Genomic DNA, 19,027 nt, shown 5'->3' on the forward strand with positions numbered 1-19,027 from the left:
GTTCTGGCCACTGCCCTGGTAAATACTTCAGCATTTTTGGTAGGAAGAAACCCATAATTTTCCTGCTATTTGGGTGATTTGTATTTATTTTATATCTAGTTCTCAATAAGGAGCTATTCATAGTTTCAGCTCATTCTCAAAGGCTACTAAGCAAGAGTTATCAGCAAGAGAAGCAAAGCAGCAGTCGCTGAAGGCCACCGTCAGTATATTCCTTCTAAATTATCCCTTTCCTTCCATGCCACCCCCCCCCCACCGTACATGAGTTATGAAAACCTAATTCCTAGGATTTCATTATTGTCCTGAGGATGAGAAATAAAGCAATGAAAAATGGGCTATTCAGATAATAAGGGTCACCGTACTTCTGCCTTCTTGTGTAGAGAAGACCTTGGGACTCCCTTCTCTTTCTCCATTTTTGCTTTAGCCCAGAGCAGGCATGACTACAAGGAAAGTCTCAAGGTGTGGAACATAATTTCAGGAGCACAGTACCTAGAGACAGAATGCCAGAGTGTACTGGAGCTCTGCACTTCCCAGCTCGACTTCCATTTCTTTGTATGTAAAATGGCATAAGAATAATGTGTCTAACGATGGACTCTGAAAAACAAACTGAGGGTTCTAGAGGGGAGGGGGGTGGGAGGATGGGTTAGCCTGGTGATGGGTATTAAAGAGGGCACGTACTGCATGGAGCACTGGGTGTTATGCACAAACAATGAATCATGGAACACTACATCTAAAACTAATGATGTAATGTATGGTGATTAACATAACAATAAAAATTTTTTTAAAAAAAGAATAATGTGTCTAATTTTGAAATGTGACTAGGACTTAATCATTTAATGTGTATAAAATACCTGAAATCATGCCTGATATATAGTAAAGGTTAACTGATAATATTATTAGGCAGATTTTCTGTCATTTTAAAAAGATCTGGGTTACATTTCTCTCTCTAGTTTGATACCTGAAAGCTTACAGTAAGTGGCAGCAAAGAAAATTTCCTTTTGCCGTTCATCTAACAGAGGCTACAGGGTAAGTTTGAATGGCCACAAACTTGCACCTTCTAATGTGTCCTCCCCCATCTTTCCCCTTGCTGTGTTTTTAGACCTCAGTGATGGCAGAGATGCATCTACTCTGAGGTCAACGAAGTGAGGGCTGTGTTGCACTAGGCGAAGGCCCTCCTGGCCTCAGGTGAGAATGGAGATCACCTGGTTGTTGCATGTAAACATGTGCCCATTTTATGCTCAGTTGGCCAAAGGTCTACAGTTTACATGAGGTCCTACTTTAAGTAGTTATCTTTTAGCATTTTTGGCAAATTTCATCTGCAAACTTTTAGAAAGGGACTTGATAACAACCTAGAACAAAATAAAGCTAACATGCACTGTCAGAGGAATAAAGGCATACAACATTACTTCAACCACAAGACCAGCTATAATAATCCATCCTCTTATATATAGTTATCACTGGCTGACACTGAGATCAATGGGGCCACAATCAAACTTAACCCACTGGACTCTCGGACCTCAGAAATGTTCATATAATTTTTGGTAAGAATTGTCTGCTCATACCATCCATCACAACTGGAATGTAATTTACTTTGGTTGTAGCAGTAGTTAGCACAGATTAATGCTAGTTTAATACAGTCTGAAATTTTGTGAGAGAAACAGTAAGTTGAAGCATCTTCATTAACTGCTAAAAACAAGAGATATACCTGTGTTGTGCCTGGCTCTCAAGACAGTCAACTTGCAGGTGGCCAGCTTGTAATGAACAGTCTACTACAACATCTTAAATAGCTTTAAGTCTTGTGTATTGTATTAGGTAACACTGGCCCAAGAAATAAAAAGAAAAGAAAAAGAAAAAGGACCAATTCAGTATTTGCTCAGCAAGAAAATCAACTGAGGGCTGATGCATGATTTTGCATTCATGTATACCCATAAACCTATCTACACATCTCTGAGTCATTCTTCTCTTCATCAATTCTGGAAATGCTTCAATCTAGCTTTAGATTCCAGGGTTGCTGCAAACACACGATAAATATAATGAGTCCTCTTCTTTCCCTCTAAGAGAAGAAGCTAAAGGGAAATATATATAAAACAATACTTTAAAAACCCTCCCATCATTTTCTCTCATCCTGTTTCCATCTTTTTTTGACTTCTTATCAGGTAGAAATAGTACAAAGCTATGTGATATTTTCCATCCATCACCAGGAATCCTTTAAATTAGAGGTACATGGAAAATTTAAAAAACCAAATCCAGATGTCCTAAGTCTGTCATCTGGTCTGATACACTGAGGTTTCATTGGAATTAATGCTTATATATGCCTGAATTTGATACTGTAATTTTTGGGTGAAGGGGGAGTGGTTTCTATCAGGAGAACTCAGGACAGACCCTCAACAGAAAGGATCTTGTACGTACTCCAGTACCTACCCCTTGACCCCTAACTAAGGCCAGAATTTTAAGTTGACTAGGTAAAAAGGTGTTGATATATGAGAGCCAACAACAAAGACTTCAAGGACAGAAAATTAACGACTGATCAGTACCTTAAAAAAAATCAATGTTAGCAACATTTCACCCATAAAATATAACACCCCCCTTCTTCCATGCTATTACTGTTTGTGTTTAGGGGAAAGGCAAGAATTAAAGTATGGTTGTTAAAACAGAAAAATTGGAATTTGTAAATCAAGATATGTTTGTTGTATATAAAAGCTGAAAAATGGTTCAAATATCTGGATTTTTTTTTTAATTTGCTATCAAATGCAGAGCAATGGAGACACATCTGGAACACTTTTTTATTTCCTGTTAATCTATCTGGCTAGAAACATGAATGCATAAATCCAATCTAGTCTTGGTGTTAGATTTAAAGTGTAATTTTTAACAAATCATATCACTGTAGCCCGGCTTCTATATTTAGATGCCAGCACTCCAGAAAGCATAACATTCTATTATAGCGTTAAATGATCTGTGCAGACACATAATCCTTCTGATGTCTTATATATCAGATAATGGGAAGTGGAACAAGTATATAGGGTCTACTGGACAGGAATAGAAGACAGAACGTTATGTGCAAAAAGGTCAAATGGTGATATTTCACATTTGTGTAAGCTTTCTGTGGCAAAATGTGTTTAATTGGCATATTCTCAAAATTAAATGAGTTCTTAATTATGGGGCTATTAAGTGAAAAGATTGTATTTACTTCCAAGACGTGGATGACCTGGATATCATACACAGCATTTTCTAAACTGTCTCAATGAGGGAATCTTGACCCCCATCCCCTTCCATGAAGAAACTCAAAAGACTAGTATTCTTCCAAAAATATGCTGGGAAACACTGATTTAAATATATTATTTATTTTAGTTCTCCAAAACATTCTTGTAAACCAAGTACAGCAAGTCAGAAGAATTCCAACTCATAATTAAGGAAATCAAAGTTTAAAAAGATTTACCCCCCCCCCCCAAAAAAGGGAACAGTTTTGACTTGCAAGGAACCTGGCTTTTTGACACTAAGTTTTCACTATGACTAACTTCTTACTGAACAGAATCTCTATTTGGAAAAATTTCTAAGTTCCTTTTCTTTTTCTTATAATACATTTTTATTTCCTTTCTTGCTCTATTTTAGATACGTATATACCTAATCAATGGGCTTCATTTTTTGGAACATGCAGAAGATAACAAGATTACCTCAGAGTTGCAAAACATGTCTTATCTAAAGAAACAATTTCATGAAAATTCTTCATGCAATAAAATACAAAGAAATATTTGAGGAAATATAATAAACAGATTAGATGAAACAACAGAAGTATAAACAAACCTCTCCCTACACACTAAAAGTCAAATTTTGCCTATTTTTCTCTAGAGAAAGAAAAATTGACTCCTCCATGATTTTTTAAAAAATCACCAGTTTGCAAAACTTTTCACTTTCCCACCCACACTTAGCAATATTATTCTCTGGTTTTCTATCATGATCACCTCTTCTCCACCTCCTGATCATCCTTCTAGACTAAGAGAACAAAGCCATTTACTTATAAGATATATATTTCATCTTGCTCAGTGAAGACAAATTGCCATGTTTTTAGACAAATGATAAGGAATGCTTTATTATCTTATTGGCATGCTCTGCAATTCTGTATTCCCCTGGTTTCTTCGGTGTGGTGACATAATTTGTTCAATAAATATTTACTAAGGCCTATCAGGGGCCAGGCATATGTTAAGGTATGTTTCAGCCTGAGTCTATGCTTTGAGTCAACCATGTTCTTTGTTATGATGAAACAATGTGTCTTGAGGTTCTCTATTTAGGGAATTCAACATCAAGTTATTGGACCCGCTTTCTAGGAGCTAGACTTTACAACCTAGTGGTGGTAATGCTAGTAACACCTTAGTAAGTATGGAACCTTTACTACCTGCCAGGCACTACGAAGAGTTTCACAAAATTATCACATTCCGAGTCTCACAACATCTCTACGAGGTTTTCCAGAGAAGGAAACTGAGGCTCGGACAGTGTAAGTAACTTATCCAAGCTCCTAAGAACTCTTAAATAAGTCTGAGCTTTAAACCCAGGCATCTGATTCCAGAACGCATGTTCTTTAAATGCTATATTACACATTGCTGTAATTTTTTCTGTGGACTCAAGTCCATTTAGGACTGGGGTCCTGCCTGTTCCAACTGGTATGCCTCAGGCTCCATGACACTTAAGCCTCTTCACTATGATCTCACAACCCATCTCAGCATATTGTCTGGTTTTCTGAATGCTGCCTGTGGTCAGTCTTCTCAGTGCTCCCTCTGCCTGTTATGACATCCACCTTGACAAGTTGCCTTGATGATTCCTTATTTTCCTGACTGGCAGGACTTCTCCTACAGCTCATTCTATTTCTAAACCCATGTACCACCACAGTATAGTTCTAGGTTACCAAATCCCCTCTTGATCTTGAGGTTCCACTGTCTTTAAAGGTATCGCTCTGACACATTCTCTGACTTCTTTTGTACCTAAAGCCCAATTTTCCCCACAGGATTCAGCTTTTGAGACAGCCTGTACATCTGGAACAATTAACAGCTATTCTACAAACTCTTCCTCCTCCTCAAATACCATAATTTTCTAATTTGAGCCTAAAATTTAATGGTTCATGCAAAAGGTTTTATAACAAAGGCCCTTAAAATGTAATACAGTATGTGATTTAAGACAATTTTGTCAAATGTTAACCTATTACTTGTAATGTCTTTACTACTGTGCTAGGCATTGTGGAAACCGAAAACAAGGGTGTTGCTGAGACCTTCAAATTTGTTTATAATATAATTATGACATAAGAAGTATTTGATAAGTATTACTGCTTTGTATGAAGACTAGAAACCATAAGTAAACAGGAGATATGGAAAAGAGCACAAGCAGTCAGAGAGGATTGATACATCTCGAAGATCAATCAAACGTGAATAAACCAAGGAAACCAAGATGGGCATCCAGGCTTGGAATTAAAAGCTGAGCAATGGCCAGACGTTAAGAGTATGATGAGAACAGTAACTTGAAGAGAAAAGAAGGACTCAGTTGAATAGGAGTGATAAGGTCCAGCATGATCACCTACAATGCTAAAAACAGATTTGATGAAATAAGAAAACTACTAAGCTAGGGAGGGATAGGATGGAAACCCACTAAAGACTCATCTGATTGTGGTCTTCAGGATGGACCAGGGTAAAAGGCAGGGTCAGCAAGATGATGACAGAGTGGGGTTGGGGAAGTGGGGAACCAAACTATCAGAATATCACCCATTGCAGCAATCAAGGCATGAATTTAAAAGTCTGGTCTAGGGATGCCTGGGTGGCTCAGTCGGCTAAGTGTCTGCCTTCGGCTCAGGTCATGATCCCAGGATCCTGGGATCAAGTCCTGCATCAGGCTCCCTGCTCAGCCAGGAGCCTGTTTCTTCCTCTGCCTGCCACTCCTCCTGCTTGTGCTCACTCTCTCGCCCTCTCCGACAAATAAATAAAATCTTAAAAAAACAACAACAACAACAGTCTGGTCTAGACTAGTGCCAATGGAAATGTTAAGGATGAAGCCAAGACAAATGCATAGCAAGAAAGAAGAGGAACAGGGGCACTTTGTCACTACCAGCTGAAAACAGCAAATAGCCTCCAATGAGGTTTTCTTGCCTTTAGACATTTTTCTCTATAATATGCCATCTGCAAATGCTAATTTGATCATAATATTTTTTCAAAACATTTCAATAATTTACAATCACCCAAGCATAATAAAATCCAATCAACTTGGCACAATATCTAAGGTTCTCCATGAACTCACATGAAAGCCATTTCCTGGTCTTACTGAACACTATGTCCCACCACAGCAGTCTCCTAACCAAGTAGGCATACTCTTGGGGAACAGAAAGATTTTTAAGAGATATGTGAGCAGAGCATAGTTTTAGGAAAATCTGTTTTGTTTATATAGTTTTAAGAAAATCTGTTTTGTTTATATCTGTATCTTTACTGTAGCCTGGAACACGGTGGGCACTCAAGAATATATGAGGAATGAATGAATGAATCAGACCAGTCCACAAATAACTTCTAATACAGATCTGAAAATATCTGTGTAGTTCTCAAATTCTCCATCCACATGTTTCCTTTCATAATCATTTTTCTTCCTTCCATGGATGCTTCTCACTTACTCCAAATATTACTAGAGCACCTTGCCAGGGGGAGAAAAATCCCCTGAGAGAAAAGCAGAGAGAAAATTTGAAATACTGTGCCAGTCTGAAATGAATGACTCTAACTTGGAAATCAATTCATCTGTAACTTAGTTTCTAATTCATGCTTTCATCAAAATTAGAGATTTAAGGGATTTATTAATGGAGAGAGGACTGAAATGAATTTCTGAAGATAAATCACTGTTTTTGTTTGGGCTTATAACTTGGCTCCTATAGTTTAAAAAAAAGAAAGAAAATTGTTGCTGAATTCTGTCTAATTCAAACAACAAGTAATATTCACACACCAATTTATGAACTAAATTAAAAAGTCAATCTCAATAAATAGTGTATTTTCAGTAGCATTTTATTTTTTATGTTTAACAAGTATAGGTAAAATTTTACGGAATTAAGTTTTTACTAATACTTGTAATGATAACTGAACCCAAAAGAATGCTTTGAAACACTTATTAAAGTGCTGTAATCAAGAAATTTAAAATATATACCTATTTTTACTGTAAATAATTATGAAAGGGGACCAATAAAAGATTTTCAATTATAAAAGCACATTACATTAGAATGCAATTTTGTGAGAAAAGTGTAATATAGTCAAAGAAAACAAGCAATATTGTGAATTATATTGTCAAAGAAGAGCCCATTCATATATTTTTTTAAATGGTTGGTAAAGTATATCAAATGACTATAACAATTAGATTCTAATGCACACTTGTAAAGGAGTGATATAATAGCTTTATTTTTAAATATCAGTATTTTTAATATAGTGCAAAACTAAAACTCTTTAAATGTCTGATAAAATAGTTCTAGCTGTCATCTTAAAAATACACAACCAGGTACAAGGTACAACGTTTTTTAGAATTCTTTTTGAGGATACATGAGGAAAAATGTCTGAAAGCTAATCTTCTAAAATGATCTAAATTTTTCTACTCAATTTTCATAGAATATTTATTTTACTAAGGTGGCCCCTCAGCCTAATAACCCTTTCCAACATTTCTTTGGTTATCAAAACCCATGAATCTTTCAAGACTTCACCAATGCCATATTTCTCTTGGAACTGACTCCAACATTCGGGCCTCAGTCATAATCCATGATTTCTTTCACTATGCTTCCACAGCTATCCTGACTTGTAGTTACTTGTACCTGACTGCCCAGATAGATGATAAACATCTTAAAAGGTTTCATTCATTTTTATATGGCCCAGAGGCTCAGTATATTGCTTTGTATAAAGGAAGGAAGTACTTCGTAGGTACTGTTGATTGACTTAATATTTTTATTAATTGAGGAAAAGGGTTCTTGCCTTAGAAACTGGAAGAATGAAAGCAAAACAAAGCTAGGGAGAGAGTATCTTGCAGGATAAGACCTTAGGATTAAGTGTTTGGTTTTAGGCTGGTTGGTTTGGGGTGAGACTGGCCCAGCAAAGTGGAGATGTCCAAAGGTCAAAAATATGAGACTCAAGTGCCTCCGGAAGATCAGAACTCAAAGATAAATTATGGAATGACCTGGAAAGGGATGACAGAGGCTGCTCTTAAAGTGGGTGACCTCATTCCGGGAATGAGTCCCACATTAGCATAGGCCAGTTAGGTGAAAGAAAGGAGAAGTTCAGGAAGAAGTTTGGAGAAACTAGCAGGGAAGGAGAAAGAGGATCTTGTAAATGCAGGGGAACAAATGATCAATGCTGCATAAGGACTGAGATTAGTCAAGTTGGATAAAGACTGAAAAAGAGCCAAAGGGTGACAGATGGGCAGAAGGAGAAAACAAGGCAATGGCAAAAGGACCTTGCATTTTCTTTAAGAAGGTGTGGAAACCAAAGACAAGGGAATGTATGAACAAGAATGGAAAGAAGAGGAGAGCACAAATCTAAAGTGTGGCCACACAGAAGGGAGAATTGGATGCACCTATGCAAGGCAGCCTGGACAAATCAAGACCACATTTGGTTGTTGCTGCTGTTCGGTTTTTAAGGGAAGAGAGACTTGAATGGGAAGAGGAGTGCCTCACAATAGAGAAACCAGAGTAATAGAGGTAATTTTGGAGTGCAAAGGGATACATTTAATTTATGGCTTATAAAATTCTTATGTATTTTTTCTATATTATGTATTCTATATTCAGTCCTTTTTAAATTCCAAAATGCTTTCACACATTGTATCATAAACAGAAGTGCTAGTGTTGTAATTCTGACTGAACAAGTCCGTGTTAGTACAGTATATTAAATATACCAATACCATTTACTTTAAATTTTAAGTTTCTAAGTTTTGTAAGAGATAGTTGCCATCTCCTTGTAAAAGGTCAGTTTTCTGTGATATTCCTAATCATAAAACAACAATCTTCTTATTCTGATTTTGCTGACATGAATAGAAAAAAAAATTTTTTTAATTTGCTATGTCTTTTTTTAAATCAAGATACAACTTTTAACATAATAATATAAGCAGGATCCCTTGGGGATTTTATGAAACATTTAACATGTACATTAACATTCCACTGAAACGTCATAATAATAACGAAGTATTCACATCTAACGAAAATAGGCTATTCTAAATGATATAAGTAAGGGATGACTATGCCTAAGATTCACACTTGCCTTCATTTGTCAACTATTCAAAAATATCTGAAGAGCTTAGTTTTCTAATGACTGAATCAGATTTTGGAAAGCCCTGACCTAGGTTATACAGCAAGGAGAAAATGGACAAAGAAGGAATTCTACTATTTCACATATTCCATATTTACAGAACTCTGAAGTCTTCTATAAGCAAAGGTACTTTTCTACGAACAACAGAAACACATCAGAATTTGACCAGAGGACTAGAAGAGCTGCATGAGGAGGGATTTCTGCCATCAGTCACTTCAGCCCACACGGCCCCTTCTGGAGAATCTGGAGGAAGGGGACAGGGCAGAACTTGTGAGACTCCAGGTACAACCATAAACTAGGACTCCAGCTTTCGTAAGTAGGGGACTACAAGGCAGAGGATACCAAATGCTTCTAGGAATCACTTTTATATCCAGAGGGACGGAATTCTGTTCCTCAAGAGTAGTAGAAGAAAACCTTGCTCACCATCCAGTTGACTTCAATCATGGTACTTTTTCTGAACATACCAGTTAGTGAGTCAGAATTCTAACCCCCACTCTCTATCCCCATTACCACTTTGTCTTTTCAGGTCCAAAAAGATGAATTCTTACTTTTGATAAATATAAAATGAGGCAATGAGGGCTTTCAAAGAACTAGCCCCACTAACCGTAGTTAATCCTTCTTAACTAACCAATCAATTAACCATTAATAGCAAATGCAATCTAGACTTGTGCTACCTGGTTAGATACTATGTAGGACATTTTATGTGACAGGATGGTGTTTCTGTACAATTTTAATTCAACAAATATTCAATCAACAAATATTTGCTAAACACCTGATATGTGCCAGGAACAATTTCTGGTGTTCAGGATATATCAGTAAACAAAAGAATGGTATCTACCCTCCTGATGTGTATATTCTGGGGGCTGGGGAGAGAAACACACAACAAATACAATAAATGAAATTCTTTAATAGAACAGAAGGTGATAAGTGCTATGGAAGAAAAAAGCATAGATCAGAGTAAGAGGGGCACAGGGGTAGGGATGGGAGGCGGTTTGAGTGAATTGTAGTTTTCAATAAGGTAAGAATGGTACTTATACAGTTGATGATATTTGAGCAAAGACTCAAAGGAGGTGAGCTTGAACTTCACTGTCTTTGAATACTGAAATTATAATCTTTCCCGAGAGGCTGATAAATCAGACAACGGTTAAAGGGTTAAAACATTTTCTTTCATTTGTTTCAGTTGGGAGATAGGATGAGTCCCCTATTTTTGAAATTTTGAAACAATTGGCAACTTTATGATAAAAGTATGAACTTCTGAATCCCGCATGTGCATGTAATTAAGCCAAGGCTTAAGAAGACCCATGGTACATGTTACGTGATTGAAAATTCAACACATAAATAAGTTGCAAACATCTGACTGAAGGTACAGCTGAGTGATTCAAATTAAGACCCATGACAACAGGCAGCTCTTTCTGTCCATGGGACCTGTCCCTATGCTGTAATAAAACCACTTCAAGAAAAAAAAAAAAAGACCCACAACAAGGATCTGTGCGTCTTGTCCCCACTGTATTCACTGGACCTAGGATGGGGCTTAGCTCATGCTATGTACTCAATCAATAGGAGTTTGATGAATAAAGTGAATGGTTAGGGACAGTGGGGATGAGGGATGAGCAATGAGGATTTTTGAGATTCCAGGCCATAATATGAGAACTGTTCAACCTCTTCACATGCTCAAGGGGCAGAATTTGACTTTCAACCTAAACAAACTTTTTTTTTTTGAAAACCATAATGAAAATTTTGCCAAATGTCTGTTTATTGTATCTGAGTTGTTGACTGCGCCTACTCTTTTAGAAGAGGAGACGGGAGGCAGTTTATGCTCAGGTGTATTTTATTTTTCTACCTCACTATAGAGTCAGTAGCTGATACTTACTGACAAGGCTGGGGAGAGCCAATTACAGGGCCTAGACACAAAGAATTAGACCTTCTACATTGATCCGATCACTCTCTGCCACTGCAATAACATGTAGAGTGACAGAGCCATGTTAACCAGGAAGCTTCCCTCTCTCGTGTCTGGCAAGCAAGGATAATGTCTCTGTACATATGCCAGTCTGGAGGTTGGCATGTTGCAAAGGATCTGCCTTCAGGACACCACTTGGGAGTGGAGACTGGGAGAGCAGGGGCCAGGTTTGGCATGATGTCATTTACCAAGTTTTCAGACGTCATTAACAGCTCCATGTTGCCAAGTTAAGAATTTTCTAAAAAATCTTTTTTCGTAACTGATTAGCAAGCACTAAGCTATGAATCTATGAAACTGGCATCTTCAGAGCCTGGCTATCATCTTCCCCAGGAAAACATAGAACACTGTGGTAGTTCTCTGTGTTACACAGTTGTCCAAAAGCACAAAAACACCATCTTTAGAAATTCTGAGTCCCAGAAAAGTCTATGTTATTTTTCTATGTATAGCGGGCATTATTTTTGGTTGTCTGTGCACATGAGCTCCTTTAGGGCAGAAATTGCATCTTTTTCAACTTTTTATTGTATGAAACTCAATAAATGGCAGTTCAATGAAACAATAAATGAAGAAATGCAATCTGTTTTGTTAGCCACATTCAAATGAAAATTATTCAATAAAGCTATGAATTAGAAATTATGAACAGCTTGCACAAGTATAGAATTATGGTGGTTATATAAAAAACGGGCATTTATCAATGGCCTGATTGTCTAGACTGAATAGCTAGGTTGACCACATTTAGCAAACAGTTGCTCAATTTCCTTTTAGTCTGTGGAAAAAGTTTTAATGGTTACAAAAATTATAAATACCACATAATATCTTTGACTAACATATTCTGGCTTGAAAAAGGGATTACTGTTAATGAAAGGAGTTAAGTAACATGTTCACTATGAAGGGAAAGGCTTACAGTGAGAGACAAAAAGGACATTAATAATACCAAGACAATCTGATTCTCGGGCATACATTACTCATGTACCTGATATGCTGACAGTTCCATACTCAATTCATATAATTATCACAGCATAAAGGAGGAATGTTTATGAAGGCAAGGTCATTTACGATGTAAAACAAAATGGTCTCAGCATGTCCACTGTGAGCAAATGCTGAAACATTACCCATTTAATGAGCATTAATAATATATTAAAACCCAGAATTAAGTACATAAAAGAGAACAACTACTGCCCAGACTTAGGAAAGATACTACCCAGGCAATAGCCGGATGCTCAAGCTGCCTTTCCTGTTATTTTAAAGCGTTCCAAAAAAAACTACACCATAGATATCTGGAGACCTTTTCTTTGTTCTGCAGAAGTTGGGGGACAATCTTAGAGACTCCAAATGAAAAACAAAGATGTACCTGAAGAATTGCAACCTCATTACGAAGCTGGCTTTCTTGTTTGGTTGGAAATCTTAATTTGTCAATGATTTTAATAGCTACATCTCTTCCTGTTTTACGATGTTTTCCTTTAAAATAAAAAGAGGAAGATATTAGGATAATGTTATTAAATATCATCTATATTAAAGAACACCAGAATTTACAAGGGCAATTTTGGGAATTACAAAAATGTTTCATTGAACACATTAACATTTCTAATGAGCAGTGACTTACATCCATCAAGATTTCATTTCTTAGCTCCATTATTCTAAATCAAATATGTACCATAAAATTAGCCACAATTTAGAAAACAAAAGTGGGACATTAAAGGCTATACATATCACCAGCCTGATATTTTCTCATAAAAATATATGATTTAGAAACACGATATTGAGCTACTTAATATAAACAATCTTATACCACCAGCAAAATGCTCTCCTTAAGAAAGTATAATTTTAAAGTCCTGATAAACTAATGCATGTCATAAGGGAAAGAATAAAAAGTCTTGGTTCTCACTTACTAGCTTTGTGACCCTGAGCAAATCACTTTAGGCTTTCTGAGTTTTAGTTTCCTCATCTTCAATGGTAGGGCTGTTCTGAGCATCAGGTGAAATAAGATACATAAGGTGCACACAGTGCCCAGAGAATTATACAAACTCAGAAAACCTTCGTCATCATCACTGTCATTGTCATCACAAGACAGGCCTTTTACATACATTACATCCCATTTAAGCCGCCCAACAAACATTTTAGGGAATCTATAGGGCACCCTCAAGCTCTTAACTTCTACACTACTATACTGTAGTAGGTATAGAATAGAGTAGTGTTAAATAAGTATGAAAATGAAAATGACCTAATTATGTGGTATTTTTTTTCACATACAAACCTGAAATTTCATGATACCTACATTTGTTGTAAATCCAGCGTTCCTTCCCCCCTACACTCTACTCTCACTCTTCCTTCTGACTCCTTCCAGACTCTTGCTGACTTCCTTCTGACTCCTCCTTCCTTCACTCCCAGATTGTCCTGTTTTCCCATTCTCTACTTCCTTAACATCATTTACTCTTGGACGCACTGCCATCTCTATTCTACTTAGTCATTCCACTCTCTACTCTCTTTCAGAGCTTCTTTTGTTTCCACTCCTCTGTCATGATATAGAGTACTTGACCTCTCTTCTGATAGTCGTTCTCATCTGCTTCATCCCCTATGAGACCGGTCTAAACTTTTCAGTTTCCTTGTGGAGGCCTCTTCTTGGGCCTGCTCCTTCAGTGTTGGGTATTAAAATTATCTGGCACCTGCTCGTCCCTCTGCCCTCATTTCTCACCCCTGCAGGATGTGCAGTTATATTTACTATGTTCTATATTGCGTGACTTTTTTTTTTTTTTGCAAGCAATGATTACACTGTAGAGCAATACTCTGTGCAGCACTGTTACACTGTTATGCATTAACAAAAAGCACAATGTCTGCTGACTCATCGGTGGGTTTCCCATAAAAAAATAGCATTTGAGCATTCCATAAGAATCAAAATTACTTTTTATTTTTTTTTATTTTTTTAAAGTAAACTCTACACCCAATGTGGGTCTCAGACTCACAACCCCAAGATCAAGAATTGCATGCTCTACTGACTGGGCCAACCAGGTGCGGCCCAAATCACTTTTTAGAACAGCATATAACTTAATCCACTAAAAAAGCACATATTATACTATCATAAACAATAATGAGTGAGACATTGTGATTATTTCAGAGCCCTCCCACCTCACAGAAAAGATAATTTTTTTTAACTGATTACATCCAAGAACTGAAAGTTGTGGTGTCAGTTTATAGGGGAGGTAAAGCATAAGTATTAAATGTTTCTTAAAGACTTGAAAAATATAATTGAACCGGCTAGAATCTAAAACAGCAGAGTTTAAAATAATAAGTTCACCAAATAGCTTGACAATAAGGAAAAGGATAAAAACCTAGTATTTCATTTCAAAAATTTAAAAAATGACAACCTTTATGAAATACATTGTCACAGATTTTAGAATTAAAAGATTATTTGTCTAGTTATGTGAATGGATTTCTTGTAGAGCTCTGATCAAATATGCTAAAGGGAAATGGAACTAATTTATGAATTATAACTTCCTTGCTTCTCAATAGTTTGTCTAAATAAACCAATATTTAACCAGCATTGTGTATAGACTCCGTCAACAGTTAAGCAAAAGAAGTTTTTTAGGAGTAGAAAAACTTCTCTTACAAGACAGAAATATCCAGGTCTCCAGATAGTGACTATCTCAAGAGAAATTTCTGAAAAGGTAAAACACAGAGAGATATACATACAAATATATGTACACATAGGTCTTTCTATTATATTTTTCTTGGAGATATTACTGTTCTAAATACACGTAGCTAAAACTCCAAGTTAATAAAAATACTAGTGAGCTAACCTACCTCCATAAACAATTCCAAATTGCCCAGAACCCAGCACTTCATCAGGAAAAATCTGATACACTGTGCTGATGTCCTACAGGTGCAAGTCCAGGGAAAAACAAACATGAAATAGAACAAAACATTAGTCCTGATAAATTATATGTCTATTACATACATTACTAATATTATTAGATATTTTAACGTAAATGATAAGATTGTAAATGCTAGATGAAATGTGCAGCATCACTACAGAACTCAAAGCACACTCTTCAATTAATTTAATAGTGTAATATTTTTGCAAACTATTTGGTTCTTAAGCAGCAGAGGTTTCATAATGTTCAGTCAAATATGTTTTAACAGAGAGAAATAAGACTTATAACTATACTACGCTACTTACTCTAAGTATTCAAAAAGAGATTTGCTTGTGGGGATGGTTATTTAGAAATTTCAGGTTAAATAATCTTGGGTCCCAATCACATGTCTGTGTAAGTCCTGATTCCAATCACTTCACTCTTTATGGCTAGGATGGTGAGGATGCTTCTTTATCAACCATCCAACCCAGATGAATCTAAACTGAAGGGGCTCAATCACTGTGAGTTGGAGACACCACAAAAGGATGATAATCCATTGTGAAACTCTCATCTGTGAGGTAGCTATTTTTACTACTTTTGGAGGTCACAAGATCCAAATGTCTAGTCTTCTCTCTTTGAAATAATAATTACTAAAGAAAGCATTATATTTTAATCTATGTCTTACAGTCTCTGATTTGACGATTACACTCATGAAAACACAAACACCACTTTCCACTTTATGTATTCCTATTATATCATACTGAATTTTCTGCCTGTCCTCCACTCTTACAGTCTTTGTCCTTTCAGAAAGCGAGTCCTTTTACATCAAATCCTACCCTCTTCATCTCCTACCCACTCTTATCTTTTCCTTTGTGCTCCTCCCTATAAAACAACTACCAGTTGTCTCTATTCTGTTATCCCTTCAGAGTAACCATGGAGTGAGTTCAAGGTTGTCTGGAGACAAGAAAACAAATTAATACTGTTCCAGTATTTTGAGTCCCAGCTTCTCCAACTTTTTCATATGGCTCAATGGCCCACCCCAAATTTTCAGTGGATAACAGTGGCTGAACAGGGTGGAATGACCTGATAGGTATCTAGAATTTTCCAAGAGGCTTATAGACTACCTTTATTTCCCAAAGTCTTCTCTGGCTGATCAAGAGCAAGAGGAATGTGCAAGTGTTTAGAAATATATTTCAAGATTAACAGCATAAGACTACAACTAACCTTCACTATGAAGTTTTCCTAATTCTCTTCAATTCAGCTTTGGTTTTCAGTTTACTTTATGCCAATTTAGCAAAGGATGCAAAGCTATAACTAGTGATGAGCAGAGTTTCATGGATTTTATTCTTTAAAAATTAAACTCACATAAGTGTAAGTAAGGCTGTAAACATTTTGCTTTCAGTCATAGGTGTAGCAGGGAAAACAGAGCAAAAGGTCTGAGTCACAGGACAGGGTAGGAAAGGCTTTATTACATGTTGGCTGCCTGTCATGACAAAATATAATAAATTATCTCATGTTTATGATTTTCAAAAACTGAGTTGAAAGGATGGAGTTATGTGGCATAGCCGACTAGGGCGTTAGAATATGAACCCATAAAATATAATGATTTATGCAGTTTTCTGAGGTCTTGATAAGCATAAGTGACTCTAAAAGCGTTCACAACTCCTTGTCATAAGACAGCACTGCTAGGTAGCAATCAAGGAATGAGAATTTAAGGGCCACTTGTGCAACTCAAAGAATTTATTTTGTTTGGTATTGTGTTATATTGACCATTAAAATTCCAATACCAAGGTGGGCAAATGTGAGAAAAAACAGTCACCGCATTATATTTGTTTACCTGAGATGAATAATAGTATTTAGTTCTCCACACTACAGGATATAGAAAAATCACTTTAAAAAATCCACATAATATAATGTTTTTAAAATCTTATGGAAGAAAAATATCCCAATAGACCCTATTTTACTTTCTAGAAAATACTGAAAAATTAAAATGTTAGATAAATAAACGTGTACTTTAGGATACTCTTATTTTCCAATAAAGAATCACATTACCAAGTTTTATATTAGTAGGTACACACTCACCACATTTTCTTGAATCTGGCAATTTGATACCGAAATACTCACAGAAATATCTCCTGGAAATACATGTTAAAAAATACACAAAAGAAGTAAGAGAAGTAACATCAAAGCAAGCAGATTACAGGCTTTACTAATCAAGCTGCAGGCTGTTTTTAAATCACAGCAATTAAATGTTTCTAGGAAAATGTTCATTAGAATATTTCTTTCCTTTTACAATTACAGATTTACTCTGTACTTGGCTTTGAAAAATAATATTTTGTCAGTTTAGAGTCTGGAGTTCTGAAGTCTTGGGTTAATGCTGGCTGCCGCTTTACCACTCTGGTAATCTTGGGACAACTTAATCGCTCTAGGGCCTGATTTCCTCACCTGTAACACAGGCAAATCATTAACGTCCGCCTGTCGGGGTTGTTTTAGGCATTAAAAGAGACCTCACGTAAAATGCTTAGCACCAAAATAAACATATATAACCTATTTATATGTACATTGCTTTACACATCAATTGAAAGTTGTGATCAATCACCAGATAACTTACTGCAATACGAAAAACAGGTTCCCCCCGATAAGCTTCATTATTAAGAGCCATTTTGAAATTTAAAATTACACATTTTTACATAGATATTCCTCTAAAATATCTTTTTAAAATTCATCCTCAACACCTAATCACAGTTGCATTTTGGTAAAATCTGTCTCATTCTACTAATGAACAGAGATTTCTTTCTGGAATACAATTATCAAGAATTTCCAAGTACTCTGCACACCAAGTATCCTGCACAGAGTACCATGTTAGGGGGTTTTGAGGAAACATGTTAACTCACATTTGCAAATAACAAGACTGGCATTCCAGATCAAACGCAAGCTGACTAGATTACCCCTTCTTTTAGGACCAACAACAGCTCTAGATTTCTGCTATTACCTAATACATAGGGTTTACATGAATTTGTTCAAATTTTCATATAAAATAAAGAAAACAATAACATATGATCATTTAATGAGATACCTTAGTAGGTGTAGCAGCTTCTATTTGAGAGACCCAACGTTCTCCAATAAACTAAGTCATCCCCAAAGAGGCTCTCTTCAACTGTTCTATAGACACAAAACTAGAGCAGACTCACTGTGCGAGTTGGTTCCTGAACCTACAGTCGAGCCCTTGGGAATGACGGGCATGAGGGCATGCTGAATTGCCATCTCCCACATCCTGGCCACATCTGCACCAACACCACTGGTGAGGACACTGCTATTGGGTGGTGGGCTGGAAGGATTGACCACGTTTTCTCCCACGTAATACACTACATTGGCTGTAGTGATCTCAAAACAATGAGGATTGGCTCCATTAGGAATTAAAGCTGAAGGTTTTGCTGGTCCCAGAGATAAAATTTCTGATAAAGGAATTTCCTGTGGAAGAAAGAGTGTACTAACTGCAGTTTATCACAAGTCTATAAACTTTCAAATAAAATTCATGCTAGGCACATGTGACAAATGACATTACAAATAGCCATCGTTCATGTAAAATAGTTTTATTAAACACAGAATACTGTTTTGTTGTTTTTTTTTTTTTTTTTTTAAGATTTTATTTATTTGCGAGAGAGAGAATGAGAGACAGAGAGCATGAGAGGGAGGAGGGTCAGAGGGAGAAGCAGACTCCCTGCCGAGCAGGGAGCCCGATGTGGGACTCGATCCCGGGACTCCAGGATCATGACCTGAGCCGAAGGCAGTCGCTTAACCAACTGAGCCACCCAGGCGCCCAAAACACAGAATACTGTTAAGCAAAATTCAAAAATACCTTTACTGGGGGAAACTTTATCATCTCCTCTTGCCAGAAAAATTCAAGTGACTTTTTTACTATGTTCATGTGGCAA

General features: G+C 36.6%; 1 protein-coding gene across 3 annotated transcripts in view; it reads right to left on the reverse strand.

The window, feature by feature from the left end:
* Positions 1 to 19,027, reverse strand: part of PRKD1 (protein kinase D1) — a 318,415-nt gene that overhangs the window by 28,393 nt on the left and 270,995 nt on the right. For all 3 annotated transcript variants that reach the window (XM_078053526.1, XM_078053525.1, XM_078053524.1), the window contains 4 exons: positions 18,284 to 18,563; positions 17,175 to 17,227; positions 15,043 to 15,115; positions 12,596 to 12,702 (listed from right to left, as the gene is read on the reverse strand). In XM_078053526.1, coding sequence (XP_077909652.1) covers positions 12,596 to 12,702; positions 15,043 to 15,115; positions 17,175 to 17,227; positions 18,284 to 18,563 — 513 coding nt within the window. The remainder of the gene's footprint in view (positions 1 to 12,595; positions 12,703 to 15,042; positions 15,116 to 17,174; positions 17,228 to 18,283; positions 18,564 to 19,027) is intronic.

Source organism: Halichoerus grypus, chromosome 8 (genome assembly GCF_964656455.1).
Source record: "Halichoerus grypus chromosome 8, mHalGry1.hap1.1, whole genome shotgun sequence".
Lineage (NCBI taxonomy): Eukaryota > Metazoa > Chordata > Mammalia > Carnivora > Phocidae > Halichoerus > Halichoerus grypus.